This window comes from Neopelma chrysocephalum, unplaced genomic scaffold (genome assembly GCF_003984885.1).
Source record: "Neopelma chrysocephalum unplaced genomic scaffold, ASM398488v2 Primary Assembly neopelma1_200, whole genome shotgun sequence".
Taxonomy (NCBI): Eukaryota; Metazoa; Chordata; class Aves; order Passeriformes; family Pipridae; genus Neopelma; species Neopelma chrysocephalum.
Window position 1 is genome coordinate 1,238,310 of NW_020897862.1, and position 25,277 is coordinate 1,263,586.

General features: G+C 44.9%; 3 protein-coding genes across 3 annotated transcripts in view; 1 reads left to right on the plus strand and 2 right to left on the minus strand.

The window, feature by feature from the left end:
• The first annotated feature begins 16,686 nt into the window (after positions 1–16,686).
• The window catches only part of DHRS3 (dehydrogenase/reductase 3), a 79,271-nt gene continuing 70,680 nt past the window's right edge, over positions 16,687–25,277 (plus strand). Inside the window, exon 1 of the mRNA XM_027702899.1 lies at positions 16,687–16,799. The gene's annotated coding sequence lies outside the window, so the exon portion shown is untranslated. The remainder of the gene's footprint in view (positions 16,800–25,277) is intronic.
• Positions 17,709–20,914, minus strand: CUNH1orf158 (chromosome unknown C1orf158 homolog). The gene is given in 7 exon segments (XM_027702929.1): positions 17,709–17,770; positions 17,773–17,930; positions 17,932–17,992; positions 18,593–18,673; positions 18,676–18,769; positions 19,643–19,733; positions 20,769–20,914. Coding segments are annotated over 7 exon segments (693 nt in total).
• LOC113977084 (arylacetamide deacetylase-like 4) lies at positions 21,212–25,184 on the minus strand. Its single transcript, XM_027702893.1, has 4 exons — positions 25,020–25,184; positions 23,194–23,410; positions 22,968–23,031; positions 21,212–22,287 (listed from the first exon to the last, which is right to left on the minus strand). The coding sequence occupies exons 1-4, from the start codon at positions 25,182–25,184 to the stop codon at positions 21,513–21,515; spliced, it is 1,221 nt and encodes a 406-aa protein (XP_027558694.1). The 3' UTR covers positions 21,212–21,512.

Here is a 25,277-nt window from a genome sequence, read left to right on the forward strand (position 1 = left end):
ATGAGGCTGAGAAGTTGGTGTTGTTTCCAGGGAAAGTATTCCATGCAGGCTGATTCCTGCAGTATTGGTGCATGGGATGCAGATTATCCAGTGTGGGGTTTGTGAGGCTGTGAGTGCAGCAAAGCACTGCTTTGTGTTTCACCTGAAGTGTGCTGTTGCAAAAGGAATTTTTGCCAACAGTAGGCAGGTGGAGAGCAATTTCATCACCCAAAAATGATTTCCATTAATGAAGTGAGTGCCCTCATTGACACCTCCCCTTTCTGAGCCATCCTGTTAAATAGAAAAATGGACACTTGCCATGGAAGTTGAAGAATAAAGTCTCGGGAATTTATGGTGATGGGGATACAAAACAGGCAAGTTGTCTTCCAGTGTGATTTCCCTGCTAAATGGTTTTGGATCCATAACCTGGTGAAGGTTGGTCCAGCTCCAACCCTTCCCTGCTGTGATACTCTGAGTTACTGCTGAAGGTGCTGCCTGGGCAGTGGGAACTCTGCAGCTGTGTGTGTGTGTGTTTATTCTCTACATTCTCACACAAAAAGAAAGAAAATAACTCCATGTGGGCCCTTTGTGGTGCTGGTCTGAGTTTACCCGAGTTTGTGGTTTTGCACTGGGGGGTGAACCCTAATTTTATTTAGGGGTATTTGGTGGGTATTTAGGGTATTTAGGTGGCATTTGGAGGTGGCAGACATTCTGTGCAGAGGCCATACAGCTTTTCCAGCTGTGTCCTGGATCCAGTGCTCTCTGACCCTCCTTCCCAAAACTCGACTGCAGCCCCGTGTTGCTCAGGCAACACAGGAGTTGTCATTTTCTGGTAATCACTGAACATCTCTGGCCTAGTTTGGTGATGGATTTATAATGAACATCTTTAACCTCAGCCTAGCCCAGCCATCTGCTCGGGGAAGAAAGCTGGCACTTCAAAGCCATTTTCTGCTTCAAGGTGTCTCCTTGCAGTCTTACAGAACAAACAGTGAGTCATCTCCTCCCACCAGGATGAAGCAGGATTGTAGCCCAGCTCAGTGTGAGGAAAGTCCCTGGTACTCCAGGCTCCAGAGCTGTGTGTGACTGAGCACAGGCACCAAACTTCAGCATTGTTGCTCCCCAGCTGAACCGTGGAGGGATGACACAGTAACCTCTCGAGGGATGGGAGTGTTTAACATCTATGGAGCGTGAAGGGAGGGGTTTTCTTGCACATGGGATTGATGATCTGATGAAAACAAAATTAGAGATAATTGTTTTGTCTGGACTAGGCTGTTGGAGAAGTTTATCTGCCATGCTGGTTTAATTTCTTAGTTCTCCAAGTGTTACATCAAGTGACAGGAATTTGCTTGGGTTTGTTTGGGGTTTAGATTAGCTTTGATTTAATAGATATGTGTGGGAAAGGTTTTAGGATATGGGGTTGGTACTGCCAGCTCATTTCAGCCCCTGCAGCCTCACTGGGAGCAGTCCATCCTCAGCACCCAGCTGAGGTGGTGGGCTTTGGCACAGTGCTGCATATATTCTGATTTTTTAACCAGATTACATGCACAGAAACTGGGACTTAGCTTGGTTTCTCTGTAAAACCCGTGGTCACACAGGAAATTGGTTCCAAAGCTCGGTTTCAACAGAAGTGAATAGATTTCAATCTTACTTATTGTTTTACCACTTTGGATCTGTGAGAAGCTGATCTAAATCTCACTGGGACTGAAGAGAACGTTCCCCACTGACCCCTCATGGGCTTTTATCAAGCAAAATGTCTTTGGATTCTTCCAAGGGCATGTGGTCTCTGTGTTTATTTCAAGTTTGCCATTCAGTGAGCTGCCTGTTGGGCCATCCTGAACTCCATCTGTTCATTTCTTAGATGCAGGAATTGATTTCCCTGTCAGCAAGTTGCACCGTTCCTGCAGCCTCCACCACACACCCCTTGTGCAGTGAAAACCCTGTCCCACATCTATGGGCAACAGGGGAAACCAGTGCTTATCCAACCTCCCCTTGGCAGCTCCTGATGAAATTCTTGCCTGTTTTGTTCATTATAAATCCATCACCGAACTAGGTCAGAGATGTTCAGTGATTACCAGAAAATGACAACTCCTGTGTTGCCTGAGCAACACGGGGCTGCAGTCGAGTTTTGGGAAGGAGGGTCAGAGAGCACTGGATCCAGGACACAGCTGAAAAAGCTGTATGGCCTCTGCACAGAATGTCTGCCACCTCCAAATGCCACCTATCACCCTAAACAAAATTAGGTTTCACCCCCCAGTGCAGAAACCACAAACTCGGGTAAACTCAGACCAGCACCACAAAGGGCCCACATTTTTTTCTGTGTGAGAATGTAGAGAATAAACACACACACACACAGCTGCAGAGTTCCCACTGCCCAGGCAGCACCTTCAGCAGTAACTCAGAGTATCACAGCAGGGAAGGGCTGGAGCTGGACCAACCTTCACCAGGTTATGGATCCAAAACCATTTAGCAGGGAAATCACACTTGAAGACAACTTGCCTGTTTTGTATCCCCATCACCATAAATTCCTGAGACTTTATTCTTCAACTTCCATGGCAAGTGTCCATTTTTCTATTTAACAGGATGGCTCAGAAAGGGGAGGTGTCAATGAGGGCACTCACTTCATTAATGGAAATCATTTTTGGGTGATGAAATTGCTCTCCACCTGCCTACTGTTGGCAAAAATGAACCTCTGTCAAGTCTCCAGGATTTTGGTGTCTTTTCTATCGCAGCTCTAGAAAATTAGGGACATCCAATCTTAAATGGAAAAGTATAAGGAGCTTTGTCTCATAAAAATGACGTCTAAGACTTGTCTGCCTTTTTTTTTTCCATGTTCTTTACTAGATGATCCCCCCTGCTGCCACCTTCAAACGAAGCGATTTGGGGTGGATCGGATATTAAAGCTTTAAGACAGGGGTTTAAAATAAATGAAATGCTATCAGGACTGTAATGGCAACAGCTGCTGTGCCTGCCAGCTGGGAGGCAGGCTTAATCACCCCTCAAATCCCACTTCCCACAGGCCTGGGCTTGTTTTCTTCACCTTCTGCCCTTTCACCAAACCCGCAGCATTAACCCAGCCCGGGGATGCTCCTGGTGGGTCCCAGCAGAGGGAGGAATTTCCTCCTCTGAGTTATCAGCACAGCGGGCATTGAGCTGGGTTTGCCTTGCCTGGAACGTGCTTTCCACAGTCCCCAAATCAGGAAGGAACCCTAAACCCCTGTGCTTTTGCCTCCAGACCTGCAGACACAGACAGGGAGGTGCTGCCCAGGGCTTAACACTTAAAAAATGTAAAAGGAAAAGAGAGAGAAAGAAAGGATAAAAGTAGGAAGGTACCCAGTCACCACCCTCTGGATGCACAGATGGAACTTGGTAGTTGCAAAGTGATGGTCTGGATCTGTCAGAGGGTGGGGGAAGTGCACAAAACTCCAAGATTTCATGAGTTACATACACTCAGGTTCAGGTGGGAACGCCCAGTGTCTGCACTTGCTGCCCAGCAGGGCCTTTTGGAGCCTGGTTTTGAAGATGTTGGAAAAGCAGCTCCGAAGGCACAAATCCTGTGTGCTGAGCCTGGTGCTCATAAAACTATTATCCATATCCATATCTGTATCACTATGGACTGAATATTAACTATGGCAAATATAGTTCAGGGGTGCTGTCACCTTGAAGAAGAACTTGTCCCTGCTGACTTTTAGGCCAGGCCTGTGGTTCAAAGCAGTTCCAGTTCACCTGTCAAAGCTCACTGGGGAAACAAATTATTCCCGAGTCATCTCAGAAAACAACTTGTGGTTTCAAAATGTCAGATTTCTCTTTGACCTAAGCTTTGTGTAAAGTTTAGCAAAACAATTCAGTATGATTTTATCTGAGGCGAAACTGAATTTTTTGGTGGACAAAAATTAAATGTACAGTTGTATCCCATTTGGTTAAAAGAGCCCTTCAAAGAAAAAATTTTAAGTGAAACTGGAAAGAGCATTTCTCTGATTTGTGCAGAAGGTACCAAATCAATAAATTGATTATTTATTCAGGTCTGGCTTCTCACTCCCAGCAGTGCAGGTAACACAGTGAGCAGCCACAGACACAGCAGTTAACCTTTCTATTGTGTGTTTAACCATCTGTAAAATGGATATGATACTACTTACCTGCCTGACACAGCTGGACAGAGGCTTAATTTTTAATCAAGTTCTGTTGAAACACTTGGAGCTCTTTGTGTAAAAGATGCACCAAAAGGCAGAATGGTTTTATTAGGGTATTATTGTTTTATATCTTATATTATGTTCCAGGAGTATTGTACAGTGAATTGTATCAGTGTTCTGGAAATAACATAATAAAGGAAAGAAAGTATCAAGAAGCAAAAGAGGGATGGAGAACAGACTTTGTGACAGTCTAGGGTTCCTTCATCCCTATTAATTATACATGTGGAGCAACTTGTTAATGCATTTCTAAAGACATGTTGACACAGGCTCAGCGCTCTCTCCTGGCCACAGGCTTTGGAATTAATTTAACCCTGGGATCAGAAGAACTGGGCAACATAGTTGGAGGGATTTCTATAACAACCAAAGGAGACCAGTAGGAACACAACAGATTTCCTGGGTCCAAGAGGGAGAGGCAGTAATGGAACACCTGCATGGGGAGCTCGTTATGAATAATTTCTGTAGAAGGTCCTGGGGTTACATTTCAGGCTGATTGTCCATGGAATATGACCAGGTATTACTCTCCATGTTATTTCTGTACCCCCTTATGCCCTCCACCATTTCCAAAAATAGCGATAAAAATACTTAATTTTACTAAGAAACTCCTGGAGTCCTGCAGGAGTTACATTTCTAGGGTAAAACACAACTGCTTATCTTTAACAGCCAACAGAAATGGAAACCAACATTTAATTATAGTCCAACACATTGCCTAATATATGCTACAGTATTCAAATCTTACATCATATTTTTCAGCAAATTTGACACTCTGTGTGCTTTGCAGGCACAAGCCTCCCCCAACAATCCTGGAATTACTGCTAATTTCCACAGCAGTGGAGGTGCAGTGTCTGACCTGCAGGGCTGCTCTGGGAAGTGACTGCACATGTAGTTTTGGGAGGTTTTCTTATCACAGAATCCCAGAACAGTTTAGGTTGGAAGGGATCTTAAAGATCAGCTCATTCCAACTCTGCCACGGGCAGGGACACCTTCCACTAGCCCAGGTTGCTCCAAGCCCCGTCCAACCTGGCCTTGGACACTTCCAGGGGTGATGCAATGGGATGGTTTCCTCCCTGTGCCATCTCAGAACCTCAAACCTCACCTGTGCTCTTTACAAAAGAATGGAGAACAGCCTGGAACCTCCAGGGACTGAACTGGGGCAATTTCTTTAGTCTGTAGGTAAAAAAGGTAATAAACCCCACACACCTCAATGTGATATCAAGTTATTCCAGGAGATGCAATCATCAGCTCACAAGATCTTTATTTTCTCTTTTTCAGAGTCACTTAGAAAATCAAGTCTTTCCAAATAAAAGCTTGGAGTGGGTTTAAATTAAACAAAAAGCATTGCTGGACGAGACATCCCCCCTGAGTGTCAGAACTATGGCATTAGTTGGATTATTTTGCATTGCTGATTCATTCACAGGGAAGTCCCCCCAAAGCATCTACCACTGAGGGTGTCTCAGAGAAATTTCTAAAATCAGTTCTTAAAACAACTAAATGATTTCATCAGGCACTTTCTAAAGTAACAACAGGTTCTGAGTGTGCAGCTCGAGGTATCCTGAGGAACCTTAATCTGAGCACCTGCTGCCTGGGAAATGCTAAAAATCAGAGGCATCCAAATAACATTTTTTGAAAAAGCAGAAAAGGACGGAAATATATATTTTTAAAACCTGAATAACCCATCAAGTCATCCCGTGGGCATTGGGGAAAATGTCTTTCTCGTGGTGTTGGAAATTAGTAGTTGCCACACTCTGCAGAATGAGAGACAGCAGGAGCAGATTGTTCAGAGATTTCAGGTGAGCTGGAAAAAAAAGCAATACTTTACCCAGTCAACGTGATGTTTAAAGAGATGCCCACACCACAAACAGGAGCTCTGCAGCCTCCCCCTTCACACAGAGGCTCTACTGGACTTTAAGGAGTTAAAGTTCTCTTCCTCTTCCCTTTTTTTTCCCTTTCTCTCTCCCTGACTGGCTCCAGCACTGGCTCTCATCTGAAGGGCACAGCACAGGCAGTGATGTTCACATGACACCAATGACAGCAGCATGATAAGCCTATTTCTGACAGTGTGGCAAATTACTATTATGAAATCCCAGTACATTTGATTGCAGAGTGACTTTGAGAGGGGATCACACACAGCAAGGTTATGAAGGGCTCAGTGTTTACTGCAGTAATGCTGACTTACTGGAAAAGAATATCAAGAGCTCTTTAAATAAAAAAGCTTGGGAGATTCCCAATTCAGAAAACATTTGGCTGAGTATATCCCACCAAGCATTAAAATGAAAGGGGAAAAATAATCAGCAGAAATCCTTAGGCTGGTTTTTTTCCCCCCCATCTGATGACTCAGTGAAATGTGTTTGTTAGAGATTCACTCAAAAGGGATCAGGAACTTGAGGATGTCCTTCCCCTCTGGCTTCACTCACTTCAGGAGCTTACAGGGGCTCTGTTTCCCTGTTCCATCCTAAGGTCAGGATCTCCTAAGCCTGTACAGTGCCCAAGTTAAAAGGAGAACAAGATTCAAACAAAAAAAAAGAGCAGAAATGGGAAGAGAAATCAGCAGTTGATGGGCTCAGAAAGCATGGAATTTGGCAATAAAAGAAACAAGATACAAAATAGCAATGTCCCACCTGCTGAATTATCATCAGCATCCCAGGGGCTGTTAAAAAATGGAGATAAATTGTCCCTGCTCCAAACAGCTTCCTTTTAAATTTATTTAATCAAATTTATCAACCAGCAAAATCAAAGAGAGGCATGAAGGGCTCAGGTTTACAGCAGGGTTTTTATCACACCTGTGGGCAGGAAAGTATTTCCATGCTGAAATAAGTTCTTAATCCACTGTCTACTAAATAAATAGCATTATTGCCTTGTTTTTTCTAGACTTTGATGATAAAATTTTTAGTTAGGATAACTCAGGTAAAGGTCTAATTGGTTTTCTTGCTTTTGTTAATTATAATACCAGCAGCTACCTTTGCTCAGGCAAACACGGTTGCCCTGGCAGGTAAAATTAGGTGTGTGGCAAATTCAGATTTCTCTCTTTCTCTTTTTCCCTCCTTTTTCCCTCATCCCTGACTGAGAACTACTACAATGTTGGCTGAAATACATCTGCTGTCTGTAAGCGTGGACACAAAATGCAAAAACCCCTGAAATTTAGGCAGAACCCCCTTGGTTTGTATGAGATTTTTTGAAAAGCAAAGGAGTAAAATTTGTCTCCAAAAGCCCCCAGACCCCTGTCATTTCCTCATTTTAGCCCATTTTAAGTCAAGCAGCAGATCAATATACCAAAGTTTCCTTTTCCTAATTATCTCAATTTTCTTGGCCAAAAGCAGAGCACTCACATGTTTATTTTGGGATACACACACAGCACAATCTTGTTTGTCTGACTGGAACGTGACCATTCCGGTCTCCTTTGATTACTTTTCCCAGATGAATTAGGGGATTGATCCCTGAGTTTAATCAGTGGGGACTTGCAGGTTTCTCTGTATTCTGCCTCCCCTGGGATAGGAGTATATTTAGCTGCTGATGGAATAAGTAGGTGGCCAGAGCCTGTCAGGGGTTTAGGCTGAGTGTCCAAATGTCTCGGGGTGGATGTGCAGCATCCACAGCTGCCTTTTTTAAAGGTTATTTTTTTAAGGCACGTGCTCTTGGCATTTATTTCCTGGGTGGCACATGGTGCTGTGCAGAGGGCAGGTGTTCAAATAACCTCTGCAAACATGGATTTTGCACTTTGCTGCAAGGCCTGGAGTCTCTGAAATCAAACTCCTGGTGGAAAAAGCTTTGGTGCTTTTGAGTGAGTGAGTGGTTATCTGTGAAAGGGGAAGAAATGACAAATTGGGGGTGTTTTTGCTCGTCCAACAGGTTTGGATAAAGGAGACTTTTACTTCACTGGGGCCAGGATGTCACTCATCAGTTCTTGGAGAGAAAAGTGCTGATGCTGAAGTCGTTAATGCCACACTCCTGGGAGGGTGAGCACTATTCCTATTTCCAGGGCTCAGACATACGAGCACTGTGAGAGCTGTTAAGGAGCTGGGGGGCAAAGAAACTCTCTAATTGCAGCTGCCCAAACTCTCTAATTGCAGCTGCCCAGCACGTGGCAAACTGCCACAGCCAAAGCCAACCAAAAAAACCCACCCAAAACATCATGACTTCATGCAACGATTCGACAAATACTGGAATTTTCCATCATCTTTTGACATTTGTTTCTTACTCTAAAATTACACGTTTCTTACTCTAAAATTACACATATTTCCTCCCTACCAAATTCTGCAAGGTTTGCCTCTCAGACAATATGCTACACAAATAATGCTCACCCTACTCGTAGCTTGGGTTTTAGTGACTTGCTTCATTTCAGGAACTTCAGAAACACAGAGTCAAGTAAAACTTGTGAGACTGTAGCTCAAACAAGGTGAGGAGGCAGTGCCCCTGCCACTCCTCTGCCAGGCATCAGGCCTGGCAAAGCATGGCATGTTTTCAGTGTGTGCTGCAAACCCACCAAAGTGGCTGAGCTGTGCTCTGCAGCAGGGAATTCATCCCCTGGCTCAACAAGTGGAGACTTGCAGGGGGCTTTTTGTAAAAAATCTACTTGGTTGCTACTTAAAAGTCACTTTTGTTCCTAACCCTGAGCTCACATCACCCTGTAGACCCATCCATGTGTCTGTCACTGCCAGCACAGGCTTCCCTGGGTAACTAAACACACTTGGTAGCTTTGGCTAAAACATGTTGTGATTTTTTATAGGAAGTCTCAACATTGTGGGAGGAGAAGAGGGCCCAGGGAACACCCTCAGCTTTCACCAGAGGCTCTCCCTCCGAAACCAAAGGAACATTTGGTGGTGTTACACAGAGATCTGCCCCCAGATCTCATCATGGCAGTGCTTGGGGTCAAGGTTGAGACTGGCTAATTGGGTTTAATCTATATGGAAAAACCTATAAAATCTATATACAAAAAGTGGGGCAATAGGGGAGAATGCCCCCCAAAACTTTGAAGCACAAGTGGACAAGTGGATGCAAGAGAAAGGGGACTTCTTGGGAATCATTACGGTCTACAAATGGAATTATTTTTATCCCTGAGAACTGTATAGTAACAGCCTGACCATAAGTCTTTCACAGCCAGTTGGAAATCTTTCCACTGTTTTCAATTTACTTTGGACCATATTGTGTGCAATTCATCTCATGCTGTAGAATTCCTAATTTTCCCCTGGAAATATAGTCTGGGGCCCTGCTGTGTTATATATATTACGATGCCATTTCCAGCAGAGTCTGAAGACAATGACAAATGCTGGTTTCACAGGAAATCTCTGCTCAGGTATTTCAGCTTAGTCATACAGTGGCTGATCCTCCAGTGAATCTGAATATCAATATTTACCTTGTACAGGCAATCTGTGGTACTCCTGACACAGGAATTCCAAAGGACATGTGAAAAGAAGGAAATAATCTCTGCAGAATTCTAAAAAGAGACAATAATTACCAACAGTGGGTCTCCTTAAAATAGGCCTGGAAGTTTGCTGTGACTCAGTGTGTTTTAAGGAAAGAAAAATGTTATTTTAACGGCGGGGCTGGCAAATTGCACCGTTTGGATTCCACAGCAGCAATGGCTGTGAAACCCATGATTTAAAAGCTGCTATTTCTCGCTGTCTGAAGCTAAACACACTTTTTTATTCTAACAAATCTGAATAAAATTAGAGCACTCTGCATAAATTCCCCCTGCCTCTGCGCCTGCTGTCTTAGCTTGAGGCAGAAGCAGATGCCTGTGATTTCTAAGACTGTCAAACCAGCACCAAAAGCCAAAGTTACATTCACCTTAAAAAACCACAAAATTTATTCCAGCTTGGTAACAAGCTGGTCCATTATTTTGCGGTTTTGGTGCCAGTGTTCAGTCTTTAAAAGGCCATCTGAAACCTCACAGGCATTTTTGACATTTTCCCATTAACAGGGGTGATATCTGGGGGGTTGAGAGTGCTTTGTTTGTGTTCAGATCTAAACTTTTAACACCTCAGGTCTGTCACCGGTTCCCTGGAAGATGCTATTTTGATTTTCCTCATTAGCAGCTCTTAAAAAAAAAAAAGGAAAAAAAAAATAGCACATTGCTCATTTAATATTAATTGGAACATATTTTTCCCCGTAGCAGTTTGCTGATTATGAATTTCAATGCCACAGAGGTGGCTTTGCAAACAGCGCCTATAAATAGAAAATAAGCATTTTCTGTGGTGTGCCCAGCCAGAGAAAAGGCTCATTAATCAGGGGACAGGTACAGCCAGAGAGCCCAGGCTGACTCTGCTCATGGAAACACAGGCTGACAGAGCTGTCTGAACGATCAACCACAACAGTTCTGTCTCTGCATAGGGAGAAAGTTTAGTCAAGTGTTTAAAATATGGAAATAAGAGTGAAAACGCGTTGTTTCCTCAGCTCTCCTGCAGGCACGTCACCTCCCCGGGATTTAATCACTGACAAAGGGCCTCCTTCCACCTGAAAGGTGGGAGCCACATCTCTTGGATGCAGCAATTCCACCGTGGAGCGTGAAAGGTGAAAGTGTGTAAACCACGGGGATTTGTGTGGCAATTAAATTGTTCCTGTTAAAGCCCCTGCAGGTCGTTTGGGGCTGGTTGCACCAAAGGTTTGTCTTCCATGTCCCCTGCAGGGAGGGCACTGACTACAGCCAGAAAAACAATTATCCAGGAGGGAGGGTGAGCCCTTTGTCAGCCAGGTCCCAGTTAACAGCCCCCTGTGCCAGGGGCTGCCTTGGGCTGGTTCCATCAAACCAAGCCCAGTTTACCTTCGACCCCACTTTAAGCTCATTTCTACTTGGACAGAAACAAGAACAGTAACAATGGCACCTTTCATCCCTGGGGACTTCAAAACATTGGGAAAGCTGCGTCCTCTGAGCAGAGATGGTTGAAGGAACATGAAGAAATTCCTTCTCCATGGGGAAGAGGGGGACACTCTTTTCCCCGACATCCCCCTCCGGGCCACTGGGGACGACCCGGGACCTTCGCAGCCCCTGCCCTGCCCCTCGGTGCCCACCGGGCACAGGTCGGGAGGCAGCTCCCCATCAGCACTGGCACATTCCAGAGATCCCAAGGGCCGCGGTGCAGTTTCCAGGAGCGCCAAAGCAGATCCAATCCTGCCACCTGCTGCTCCCTCCACGCCTACAGCCCTTCTGGCCACTGCGGGCTGAGCCTTGGGCTGCTCCCACCCGGCTGAGATCTTACTGAGCTTGTGTTTCCCGGGGGGATTGTTGTGTTCCAGCCTAAAAAAACACCTGAGAGGCTCAATGACTTGCTTTGCTTTCAATATTTATATTAACAGCAGGAATGCAGACTGTCCCTGCAGTATGCAGTGATAAATGTGGTGAAGAACATCCACACCTGCTTTACAAAAGCAAATACTTGGATTGTGCTGAGTACATATTTAAAAGGAAAATTACTGATAACACAGAATATCGGGAATATTGAAGGAGACTGGGCTGTTCAGTGAGAGCACTGACATAAGTAAAGGTGCTTTCAAAGCTCAAGCGTTTGAGGGAACAAAGGAAAAATGCAGGTTTGCCTGTACAAACCAGTGGGGGTCGAGAGCATCCCTCCTGATATCTCCAAGTGAGGAGTTTAAATTAGAAAGCTGACTCTGTGGGCAGTTATCAGCAACCAGCACGTGCAGAGCCGTGGCTTCTGTATCACTGTAGGAATTCAAAATGGCTTTATTTTTAATTTTAAGTATCCAAGGTTTTCTCTTTATGGGCTGCTAGGCTGAGACACCCAAGCAGCTTAGGCAGTGTCTGGCCTCTAAGGCTCTTCTCCATGAGCACTTTCCTGTCAGGTGTGAGTGTTCCCCACCTTGAGGTGAACTGGGAGGAAAAGGCTCAAAGCTTCCAAGCTCAGAAGCTACAAGTGCTGGTATAAACTATGTCCAGGTTGCCACAGCAGAATGTGGCTGTTTGGAATCTCAGGGAGCTGCAGCAGGTTCCTCCACAGATCCTTAACTACCTCTCAGGCCAACCACTGGCAAGGACAAGGGCTACCATCAGGTCAATGATCACTTTATTTATAGTGCTAACTAAATTTAGTGTTAAATCTGCTGTGAAAATTTACAGCTTGTAATATTTACCTGACAGGAGCCCAGACCCTCCTGACCAAACACCCAGTTCCTTAAATTAGACACAAAATATGTCATGGGACAGCAGCCTAAATTACATATTTACAGCACTGAAGCAGGTAAGTACCTATTTACACAGCCAGTCCTGGGTTCTTATTTTAAAGCAGTGGACTGGCTTGTGCAGTGTATTTTTTCAAATGCTGCTGGAGTGTTTAAGCACTCAGAGGTCTGGGAGCTCTGGGCCAGGGGCTCTCTGTGCATTGTGTGTTTAAAAGGAGGCTCCTTAGGGGTTGTTGCAATTGCAAGAATAAAAGTATATGACAATAAAGAGCAACTCCCCCTAAAATGTCTGTGCCTTGAGATTTTTTTCCCTTCTTAGCAAATGCTATTGCTCCCAAACAACTGGTAGAGTGTTTATGCATTTATGTAACAATTTCCTTATGGGTCATTGTTAATAGAACTTGGGTCCTTCTATACCCAGAGAAAATGTTCCCATCACTGCAACTACAAATTAAGTGCTTTATACACTGTCAGGGCGGTTCTTCCCTACACCACCAAGCTTAGGAGTTACCTCACAATTTCTTACAGAAAAATAGAACTCTGTTCTCCAGCAGTTCTACAATATCCCAAACTTATGCCTTTGTGAAGTAATTCCCACAAATAGCCTTTTGAATTTGTGTAGTTTTAAACCATAAGAAAACAAGAAAAAGGGAAAGAACTGAGGGAATGTCTTCATCAGAGTCAGCTCATAGCACAAATCAGGTTCAGGATGTGCTGCTGCATTTTTGTTGCTTACAGCTGCTCTTGGAGATAAGTGGCTCCTTTGAAATGTGAAGTATAAATTAGTAAGATGTTTCTGCAAAGGATGTGTCACGTTCTGTGAAGTTTATGCAGTCGTTGTTCAGGTGATTAAGCAGAGCCTTACCCTGCTTACTGGTTAACTTGGTTTAACTGGAATCAGTGGACGTGGCTCTCGGTGCCCCTGTCCAGACCTGGGTGACACAGCTCCTGTTTCAGGAATTTGTTTTGTTTGATGAAAATCCTGGTGGGAGCTGCAGCTCCTGCTGATGTTCCTATGAGGAAAACCGCCCTGTCTAGAATAGAGGGACCAAATATGAATTCCTTTGAAAAGGAATTCATTTTTTTTTAAAGTAAATGGATCTTTTCCTGAAGTGTTACCACCCCATATGACACTGAGATTATCATCACAGGTGTGTTGCAAGTGAGATCCCTTTGGATTTACAGAGAAAAAAAGGAGCATCAATGGCATGGCTTTAAGATGGTGCCTTTTAAGAGCTGACCAGCAACAAACAGTACAAAGATTTAAAAAAGGAAAAGCCTCGGTACTAATGGCAATTTGATGTTTCACCACCAATGTGAAAAATAAATGTTTAAATACACACCAAGCTCTGTGAGGAATGTGTGCCTCGTGTCACTGCCAGCAGAGACAGCTTTTTCATATTCTTATGGAAGAAGGATGAGTCTGAATCCCAGTCCCAGGAGCTAAACAGGCTTAAAGATGCTGTTCAGAGGAATCAGAGCAGTGGGATGTGCAGATTTGGAGGACAGGACTTGGCAGCCGTTGTGCCCCCGTCAGGCAGTGCTCAAACACAGACCAGCCAGGCTGTTTTACCAGTTAACTGGCCTGGATAGCTCTTTGTAAGCACCTTCCAAGGAATATTTATAACTCCAGAAGAGGCCTCCTGACCATGGGAACGATTTCTAGTCAACAGCTCGTGTCTCTCCTCGCTGAAACGCTGCCATTTAGTCTCTGTGACCACCCTCACTCCACGACTGGCCTCCACAGCCCCCAATTATTGCAGCACTTGCCAGCCACAATCAGTGTCCCTGTCACAGTCCCAGCCCTGACAGAGCCTCTCAGTCCCAGGAATCTTCTGTCTTGTTCCCACAGCTCATCCAGGCCGACACGTGTCTCCTTCAAGGCAAGAAATGAGCTGCCCTCGAGACATGTGCATCAACTCTAACCACTGTTTAGCCTCTTCAGTGTCACGAAACTTCAAACATGAGGCTGATTTCATGGAGTCAAGACTGTCTGGAACGTTTTCATAACAGAGAGTTGTATCAAAACATCTTATTTGCTCCTTGAAAAATTGAAGAGCCTGGTGAGCTCTTGCTTTTCAGTCACAAGTGACTGCAAGGCCCTGAGATTAAAAAAAGATTCTCAAAAGAAGGTTGGAAAAATCTGGCACATCCACAAAATGTCATCCTTTGCATATTATAATGATTCCCAGGAGCCTCAGAGTGCTTGGGATTACTCCTTACAACATCAGAGTGGACCAGAACAAACATTACCTATTTACTTGTCTGATAGGAACATACTTAAATTCCAAACTTCATCCATATTTCAGAGGTTTCCAAGTTCAAGAAGTTTTATCTCCAGGTCTATATGTCAAGTTGATCTCTTTTCTTTACAAGGTTATGCTATTTTCATCATTAATATCCCCTCTTCCTGAAAAGTGGACATTTTACAGTGTAACCCAGCATTTCTGTTGCACATTTTCATGACTTGGCTGCATTTTCTACTTACTAGTAAATGGATTTCTGACTTATTGCAGATTTATAATGATGGCATTTCAGATTTTCTCACCTCTTTTCCAGGAGCTGTGAGCATCTTAATTGTTTCCATGACAGCTGTGAGCATCTTAATTCCTTCCGTTTTTACACGTTCTTGAAGCACAGGCAAAATAACCTCTGCTGCGGTGGGTTTATCTTTAATAAAATCCCCTGTAATTTCTGAAGGTTGGAGTGAGCTGGGCAGTGTTGTGGTAGACACAGCAAGGGTATTTATTATTTATTTATTATTAAGGGAATCTCTAGCACAGCAGCACTGTAACTGATTAAACAGCACCGTTTGTCTCAGCGAGAATTAGTGTCTCTAAATTGGGGCTGTAGGAATCCTTCAGTTTTACCTGCCATTCCTACTTCTGCCAGATGCAGTGTGGTACTTGGGAACAACTCTGTCTGTGCTCCTCTCCCCTGTGGGCAGCAAACCAGGTGAGCAGGATGAGAACCTGGAGTGAGACCCACTCACAGTGGTCAGAAAATAAATATAAACGAGATATTCTTGGTGTAGCCACGTGTTTGCAGCACTGCTTCCAGCAGTGGCCCAACTTTGTGGTTTTGGGGGGGTTGTCTGGAATAATTTAGGTCAGCTGAGTTTTGTGGGGGTAAAAAGAAGGGAAAAACCTTGATTATCGGTGCTGTTCTGTCTGAAATTTTGTCTTGTGGAATATTTGAGATGAAGATGCATTCAGGTTTTGTTACTGGCTGGTTGGTGTTTGGTTCCACCACCACTGAACTCAGGCCAAGAGCTGGAGGAGCCTGGAGTGGTTCTGCCCTGAGTTCAGCTCCCACAAAGCTGGGGCTGTGTGAGGCAGGTTTAGATGGCCCAGGTGAAAACAGCTCCTCAGTTAAACAGCTCAGAGGGGATATTTTGCTACCAGATATCACTAATCCCACCTGACAGGTCTGGTAGAGCTGTGCATTTTCCTATTTAAGAAGCTCCCTACCAGAATTAATTTCATCTGGTTACCTTGGGTTCCTTTGGGTGTTGTGGTTGTAGATTTAATTGTAAATGGCTCAATAAAAACAGATCAGGCCTGTGCTCTGGGAGCCCTGCCCAGGCAGCTTTCAGATTTAGAATTAATGTTTTCATACAAATTTCATAGGTGGTTCTTGTGCCTCTCAGTAATTCCCTGTACATCAAGCCAGTCATTTCTTTCCATATATGAGCTTTGCTTTTAGAAGCACAGTAGATGATAAGCATAAATGTTTCATTTGTTGTAAATATTTAATAATTATGAATGATTGATGAGCAGATTTTTAAGCAAATTGATCAGAGTTGTATGAAATTAGGGATACCTTTGTATAATTTTCTAAGCTGCATTCTAGGTATTATCTGGGCTCTGTTGTGCTATAAAGGTGCCTGATTGGTATTGTCATTAAAAATATTAGCAGATGGGAACAAAGAGAAAAATACACTTTTAATAGTTATATTGGCAATACAATTAATATGGAGGATTTCCTTGTGGATACAAGAATTTCTGTGTCCTCCAGTTTTCATTCCATGGTAATCCGTTCTTTATGGATTATTTTAGAGGCGTTTTTTCAAGAGAATGCCTTTAATAGCACAGCACTAATAGCTGGCTGTGATTCAGTGACTTTCACCTATTCTGCTTTCAATTTTTTCTAATTGCCTTTGATCTCCCTGGGGCTTTGAAGCCTAAAAAAAACCCATATAACGCTTATCTAATTATCCGGGCTCTTGCATCTCTAAAAGATTTCATTAACGACGCTGCTCTCCGGCTCGTGCCCCCAGCTGAGGGGCTCGTACCTGTCCCGCAGACGTTTTTGGGTGTCTCTCGGATGAATCCCTTTGCCTATAGGTGCCACTGTTGCTCTGCACACACGCCCGAGTCGCCAATGCCCTTCAGTTGCAAACCCAACCTTGAAAAAGCAAACCTAAATCACGGTGACTAAAATGTTGCAGAGGTAGAACTCCGTCCAGACCATGGCCAGGGGCTTGTCCATGCCAAGACTAAGGTATATGGTTTATCTTGTTCCTAAAAATAACTATAATATTGCTAATCTTGAGCAAAAAAAATATGATGAATTGCGTTGAAGTAATTCCAGATATATTCAATCTAAGCCTTTAATGTGCTGCAGGTTTGTTGTTGAGCCTCAGCCCAAGAGCAGCTGAGCTTTGCAGATCTCTGCTCTGGACCAAACGTGATTTCAAATGCAGAAGTTGCACATTAGGGCAATAAGAATTTGGGCTTCTGCCAGCACTTTTTACATAGGTCGTTTAGGTTCTTCCTCAACGGAGTGAAGTCTCAGGGTGGCCTATCCAGGGCTGTAAAGGCCACCCAGAGCTGTTCCCTCCGTGTTTACAGTTTGGTAATTCAAGGTCAGCTAATGGAGTTTACTTTGCAGCTTATCTACCCTTAAGTGCTGTTCCGTATGGAAAGCCAAGGGCAATCAAGGTCTGCCTGCTGCCTGCACTGGGAGGAACCTTGCTCCACCTTGGCCTTGGATATGCAGCTATTTCATATGTTTGCTTTATTCTTGGATGTTTCAGGCATATTATGGAATAACACAAGGTTCTTTTCTGCTCTTTCTTCAAAAAAAAAAGCACAGCAAGCTTTGTTAAAATGACAAAACAAAGTGCAAAGCAATTACGAGGTTCATGTCCTTTCAGTTCAATCCCAGTTGTTGGTTTTTTTCTTACTGCAACTATTCATTGACTAAAAACCAAAAGATAAAAAATCTGTTTTCTGTGGTTTAATATCTTCTGAAATATTCCTGGCCACCTGCAGGTCAGGATGTAATCCAGCAACTTGCTCTAACCAGTAAAAAGCTCTGTGCCTATATAACCTAATTCTCATCCCTTCTACATGGCACAGCTCACACAACAATCTATATTAAGCAGTGCTTAAGATCACCCTAAGCAGTTTACACAGCGTTGTCCCTGGCTGTTCTGTCTCTCAGCAGTTGGCCAAAGCCTTACAGATATTCTGACCTCCTTTACAGTCCAGGATTCTACAGCATTTTGGGGAAGATGTCCCTGGCTGGAAGGGAGAGCATGAGTTTTTAGCTGGTTGTCTCAGCTGACATGGAGCAAAAGCAGAAATTGTTGGGCTTTCACAGGAATTGGTTCAGACACCGGTCTGGACTCAGCTTCTTTCTTGTGCAGTTTCTCATCAGGTGCTCGAGAAGCCCAGAGTTGGTGGGTGGTTCTGAGACACGATGAAATGTCAGAAATTATGGAATTAAATTTTTGGTTCTGGTGTTTCTGCTCCACTGTTGTCATAGGGGATGTTTGTACTAGTTTGACAGTAGAGTAAAGGCAAACCAGATTTGTTCCCAGGGCATGTGTGTCTTCCTCTGGCTGGAAAATCACTGTTAGATATCGACAGGAACTGCAGTAATGGCATCAATCAGGAGTCCTGACTCTTCGTAGCCTCTCTGGTAGATATTAAAAAAGTTAACACAGCTTTACATTTCACTTAAATTTAGAAACATCATAATAGTCTGTGAATTCTCCTGCTACTTGTATCCCACAGCTCTTCTTTCCTTCAGCTGATATTGAAAAGGGGAGAGAAATCTGCCCATTGAGACTCTCCTTCACTGCTGCCTGTGGTGATTAAGTATTGTATGGACAACATTTCCACTTTATCAATCCAAAAAATAAGCTCCTGACTGGGTAAGAAAGTAGCCAAAAGTCACCACAAGATCCATTTTTGGAATTAAAGCAGAAGGAAGTTCCTGGCTCTAAATCCATATATTGACCACTGCACCATGTTCCACCTGATTGAATTAATAATTCCAAAAAGTACTGAGAATGGGGAAATCTGACTTCTGAGGTATCCAGGCCAACCTGCATCCACTCCAGCTCTGGAGGGGAGACAGCACAGGCTGTAACCATGTTTACTGCAGTTATTGTCACACTCCAATACTAAATTTTGGCTTCTTTGTTCCTTGTGATGGGTGAAGAAATGCTGCAGTGACAGGCTCTGAAATGAGATGCACACATGATGAAATTGTGCTGCTTGTGCAGAGCATTCAGGTGGCTCAGTGTGCTTTTGATCTGACCGTCCTGCCAGTGATATCACACAATTATCAGTCCTTGTATTACTTTTACTTAAAATTTAATCCCTGAAAATAAGGGCATTTGCATTTCAAGCAAAGTAAATTTCCAGCTAACTTAAGCAACTGCATCTGCATGTCATGAGATCTGATTAGGCTGATTTCCACACACGCATCACGGATTTGCAGACACATTTAAGAAGGCTGAAAATGAAAAGCTGATTGTCTTGTGCTGCTTAAGTGTTCTGTGGTGCAGCAGCATTGCATGTCCTACCTTCCAGCTGTCTGTCTGGAGAGAGTGATAATATCTGGGGGTGTTGAGGTACCTCAGTGGAAGGGATGTTCTAGTAGATGACACTTGTGGGAAAAATATTGTGAAAGATCTGGGCCTCATTGAAGTGCAGTTTGTTTGTGTAAATTGGAGGTGTGCTGATTCAAATAATCCTATTTTACCACCAAGCTCCTATTAGAGCTCAGGGAGGGCCCTGAAGACACAATACCCAGTCCCAGCTGGTAGGAACACACTGGTTCTCCTCATGTGCCCTGGTCACCCTCCAAGACAAAGACTGGGAACCATCCTGAGGGTACCAAGCAGTTTGTTTGCCTGGGAAGGGATCCCTCTGGAATCAGAACTACAGGGGAGCTCTGCAGCCTGGGAACAGCCACGGAGCTGCAGTGCCTTCCATTACACATACAGTTGTTTAAGGATATATAAAATAGGATTTAAGTATTAGCCACAGATCATCCCTGTCTGGAATGTTGGCACACACAGCCCCACACTGAAATTTTCTTTTCCTTACCTCAAATTTCTCCATCGTGGCTCTCCTCAGTGTTTGGTCTGTGAGTAGATAAAGACCTTCCTGTAGAAGCTGCTGCTGAGTTTCACAGTGTCTTTTATAGACATGAGAAATGCACAAAATTCAGTGTAGCTAAGGCAGCCCAGTCATCACAGCAGCTCTGTCCCAGTGCTCCTTTCTTCCTCTATGCATCTAAAAACCACTTTTTTGGGAAGAACTCTGGGTTCTGAACTTTGTCTCAGCTGTTAAAGTCAGCTGGTATAATCAGCCAGTGTAAAATTCTGGATTGGTTCCTTAGTATAAGATATATAAAATATTGCTGACTATAAATTATTATTTATCATTGTTAATTATTAATAAATATATAAGTATAAATACTGTACAGTCCTTGAAAAATTGGCCGTGGCTTGGTGTTAAATACTTCTACCTGCCATGTGAACCAGCATCTGAAAAGAATGAATTAACTTGGTTTTCCCCCTTTGTTCCTATTTCTGCTGCAGCAGACAGGCTCTGCAATACAGTCTGGCACTTTGCTCCAGGAAAAAAAAAAAATCTAAGGGAAGTAATTTTAGCAGAGTCAGGAGGATTTGCCTGAACAGCTCCAATATTGAACCTAACTGGCATGTTTTGACAAAGTTAAACGTCTAATGACAAAATTTTGCTGAGCTCTTAGGCAGGGCATGAAATCTGTCGAGCAGCTCTGCTAGCAAAGGTGCTCTTGTTTCTAGAAGCAAATGAAACCAATATCCAAGTTATTAAAGATCCTCTGATACAAGTTATGAGAAGTATAGAATTCTGGAGGATTAATGAAGCCTCTCCTGCATGATGTTGGTATTGTCTGTGTTGTTGAACAGTTGTATATAAGTGGTATAGCAGCTTCAAGTGACTGCCCTAAGAAGGGCCACAGCATTTCTAATTGCCCTGGCTCAGGGAGAGGAATGGCAGATCATGAATAGAAAGAATTAATATAGGCCAAGCAAGATGTTTATCTTTCTCCCTTTTATCACTCCTCTGGGGTGAGCCTGGACTCCAGCTGATGGCTGCAGCCATGTACTACCCCCACAGCACTGGTTCTGACCCCTCTGTTCCTGCTCCCACCTTCCTGATCTTCCCCTTTTTCTTTCCCAACCTTCCTCTCGTCCTCTTCTCCAGCCAGTTTCCAATGAGAACTGTAGTGGAGTGTTTGGGTTCAATCTTCCACCAATCCCATCCACCTTTTTGTGATGCATAGTTCTTTGCCTCACCAGCACTACCCTCCCTGGCTGTTGGAACCATCCTTCAAGTTATGTGGGTTAAACATTACCCAGTAGTCCAGTGCTAAAACTGGGGCAGAAAGGGGCTCCAGTCCTGCCTGTGTGCTGAGAAATGTGGGTGATGTGTGGAGCTGCCATGGAACCATTTGTTTGTTATCCCCACAGTGACAGTGACCACATTTTAGGCTGCATCATATTTATTGTTGACCAAAACAGTGGCTTCTAACCCACTAAAGTCAGCTGAGGTGGGTTTTTTTTGATCTAACAGAGTTCAGAACACCTCTGCACCAACACACCACACATACCTGCTAACACACAGTTTCTCTTCATACACACACATTTTATTTTAAACAGCTGGTACAGACCAGGATGTCCATTCAAAGTACCATTCTCCTTTACTGACAGAGCTAAAGATAAGGGCTTGCAGCATGGTACAGGCTTGTATAAGGTTTGCATATTCCATGTTCCAACTAACAGCTGGAATGAGGTTCTGATGAGCTTTGTTTATCATTCTTAATTGGCTGCCCTTGACTGACTACCCATCACCTGATATTAAATATCCTAAAAAGATATTTTCCTAGGTTGAGGCATGAACAGACTCGTGGAATCTAAGATGTTTACTATAAGCTTTTTAGGAAGTTAACAACGCTGTCCAATCCCCTCTTCCCAGATGGAAATGAGAAACCACAGTAATCATAGAGGCTTATGATCCCATGGAATCCATCCTCAAGGTGGTACCAGGTCACCCGGACACCGTTGTCCTCCAGCCTCTTCTTGTACAACAAGCCGTCGTCCCGCAGCACGTCGTACTCACAGGTCAGGATGAAAGATTCTGGCAGCTGCTGAACAACAGAGTCTTCAGCCAACAGAGGGCACAGGTTGGGCTCACAGAATCTCTTCACCGTCTCATAAACTTCAGCTATAAAATCAGTGGGCCTAAGTGGCCTCACACCTCTGACCTTAAATTTCTCGGGGATGTTGTCTGGACTCACCCACTTCGTGTACTTCACCCTCATGTCTGGAGGAATATGAGAGCCCTCCAAGACCTCTTGCATGTGCAGTGCATCCCCATTTAGGTACAGCAAAGCAAAGAAAGCAGCACGTTCTCGGAATAATAAGGGGACTCCTCGGTTTTGATGATAAGATGGTAAATTGAAGTCCAGGGCCTGAAGGCCTGGGTAGAGCAGGATCTGAGCACGCAGTTTGGGGAGGTCTGACCTGCCTGCCAGGGTCTGGCTCACAGCAGCTGCCAGGTTGCCCCCAGCACTGTCCCCACAGACAGTGACACGGGCAGGGTCCACTCCATAGTGCTCCAGGTTGTGCAGGAAGTGCAGGGTGGCGTTCAGACAGTCCTCGTAGGCAGCGGGGTATTTGTGTTCAGGGGCCAGACGGTACCTGGGACACACAGAGACAAGTGTAAGAGAAGGAAATGTTGCCAGCAGTAATCAGGAAATGGTGTCATATTTCTGTCCTTCAGCCCTATCATTTTGGGGTGCTCTTGTTCCACATCACCTCCTAAGCAGGCACTCCTCAGTTTGTGACTGCACATAAGCTGTAAATTGTGTATTCAGTTACAAGCACTCACTGAAGTAGGATTGCCTCTGATTAAGGATCTGACCAAGGAATTGTGCAAGGTCTTACTCACACTCAAAACTTCCTCTGTACTCTTGCCAAGATAATTTAACAATTTTGTGCCTCTTCTTCCTATGTTAAAATGGGAGGAATACATGTGATTATTCTCTCTTTTCCTATAGATCCCAATTACTTGGAGGATCTTATTTCATGTTCATATGTTCAGCATAAGGAAGACGTTTTTCATCCAAGTTTTTGATTGGCTTTTATATATTTCCTTAATGTGCCAAATATTTCCATATGTATCTTTCCTGAGCATCTCTGGGCATGAGCAGTTCAGGGCTGTGAAATCTCCATTATCACTCTTTGTCTCTTTATGGGCTACACTGACTTCTGCAGAAATTCCTCTGACAAAAAAGAGCATCTCCAAAACCAGTGCAGCTCTGCTTGTGGCACCACAGCAACAGTAATCTCCCAATTAGGAGAGGGCAGGGTTCACTTACTGCACAGACACAACCACCGAGTCACTCTCCCTGGAGAGGTAGCGACACACCTTTTCATAGGTATCTGGAAAAGAAATACTGTCATTAGTGCTTTGCTATTGCCCTCATCTTTGAGACAGCCTAGGGGATGCTCATTCCAGAAAGGCTTCCCACTTCCTCCCAAATCACGTGCTGATTTCTATTTTGTAAAAAGACTTTACTACAATTCCTCCAGCAAGTATCTTACCAAGGCTTCCAAATACCCAGCCTCCTCCATGAAAAAAGAGGATGCCTCTCCTTCGCCCATCAGAGGTAGCTTTAGGCTGATAAACCCTCACAGGTACTTCATTAAACTGCAGATCCTGGATGAAGAGCTTTGGATCCAGCCCTAGTTTCCATCCCTGTCGCACATATCGGCCAAAACTGATTTGGCTGCAAAGCCCAGTCTTCTCCAAAATCCTTCCCTGTTAAAGGTGAAAGAGATTAAGGCATCTTTAGAAGTCTTGAGTTAGGCAAGGTATAAAAACTCTGCATCATACTTACATCAAACTGTATTTGAGGGAAATTATACAGAGCTCTGATTCGGAAAAAAAAAAAGCCACCATTTTCCCAAGTTCTCACATCCTACAGTCTGTAAAAAAATTTACTTGTACAACTCAACTCCAATGTCACTGTAATGTCACATAAGAAACTCTGTAAAGGTCAACCAAACTGGTTATCTTGCAGTATATATTTTAACTGTCAGTATTGTCCTGCACACCTTTGTGCTTATTCTTGTTTCATTTACACTTGATAACAGCAATGAACTGCCATATGTAGAACTAGTTCTTCATTGCAGAAACTGATATTGATGAATTAGACCGTAAAATTCAGTGAATTTGCAAATCTAAAGTGCTGAGCTGTGTTGTGCAAGTCAGTTATTGCTTTTTATTTGCACAACAGATCTACTGAACAAAATGAAGCTGCTTGCTTTCCCAATGCTCTTGCAATGCTCTTGCAAGCTAGAATATCAATATGATGTAATAAGTGAACAAACAAGAAGTTGGCGATCAAACACATAAACTGTTACACTGTTCACTGGCTAAACAAGATCCCTATTTTTAATGCCCAATGAGTCTGTCTTTATCCACTCCCTTGTCACCTGGTAGTGGATAAAGACAGACTCATTGGGCATTAAAAATAGTGGAGGTTCAGGAGAGCTGGGCAGCTTTATCAGTAAATTTAAAGAGGATGTAAATGGTTTAAGAACCTGTGTGGAGGAAAACAAAGTCTGTGTGATGTTGTGGCAAAAGTAGTGACGGAAGAAATTGAAGATTTTAAGAAATTCAAAGACAGAGAGAGTGACAGTGCCAGAGCTGAGGAGGGCTCCAAGGCCGTTTATGCAATGCTGCCAAAGGGAGTCCAGGGATTAAGTAAAGCAGCCCTAACCGGATTGTGTGCCATAAATGTCAGAGCCATGGCAGGAGCAGCCGAAGGGCTGTAGCTTTCCTTGTGCAAGGTGATCTCGCCTAAGGGTGCGGGCAGTTATCAGGCAAACCCCCCACCCAGCCCTCAAATCGGGGCTGCAATGGCAACCACCGCTAACACAGCCCGGCGCGCTCCCGAACGGCGTCTGCCCGCGACATGGGCAGCGCCGCGACCGGGGATGCCCGGGGCAGCATCCTCGAGTGGGGATGCTCGGGGCAGAGCCCGACGGGGGGTGCGTGGGGCAGAGCCCGACCAGGGTGGCCGGGGCACCATCCTCGACTGGGGGATGCCCCGGGAGAACCCGAGGGCTGGTGCGTGGGGCAGAACCCGCCGGGGGGTACCCCGGGCAGGCAGAAGCCGCCCGGGGATGCTCTGGGGATGCTCGGGGCAGAACCCATCGGGGGGTAGCCGGGGCAGGACCCGCCCGGGGTTGCTCCCCGCAGCACCACCCCGCGATGCGGCGCCTCCAGCATCCCACGGAGCGGGCGGGGACCCGCCGGTCCCGACCCGGGCTCTCCGTGTTTAGCGCAACCGTTGCACCCCCCGCCAATCCCCCGCAGCGCCTCGGGGTCCCCCCAAACCGCTCCCCCCCAAACCGCGACTCACCAGCGCGGCGGTGCCCAGCAGGACGGCGAGCACCAGGCGCAGCTTGGCCGGCTGGTTCACCCCGGGCGGGATGTCGTAGCTGGGCAGGCCGAGCAGCACCGCGGCCGCCGCCAGCGCCGCCAGGGGAACGAGCAGCAGCAGCAGCAGCGCGGGCAGCAGCGCCATGGCCCGGCCGCGGCCCCGCGGGGCTCCCCCGGCTGCGCCGCCCGCCCCGCTCGGCAGAGCCGCGGCCCCGTCACGGGCCGAGTGCGGCCGCTC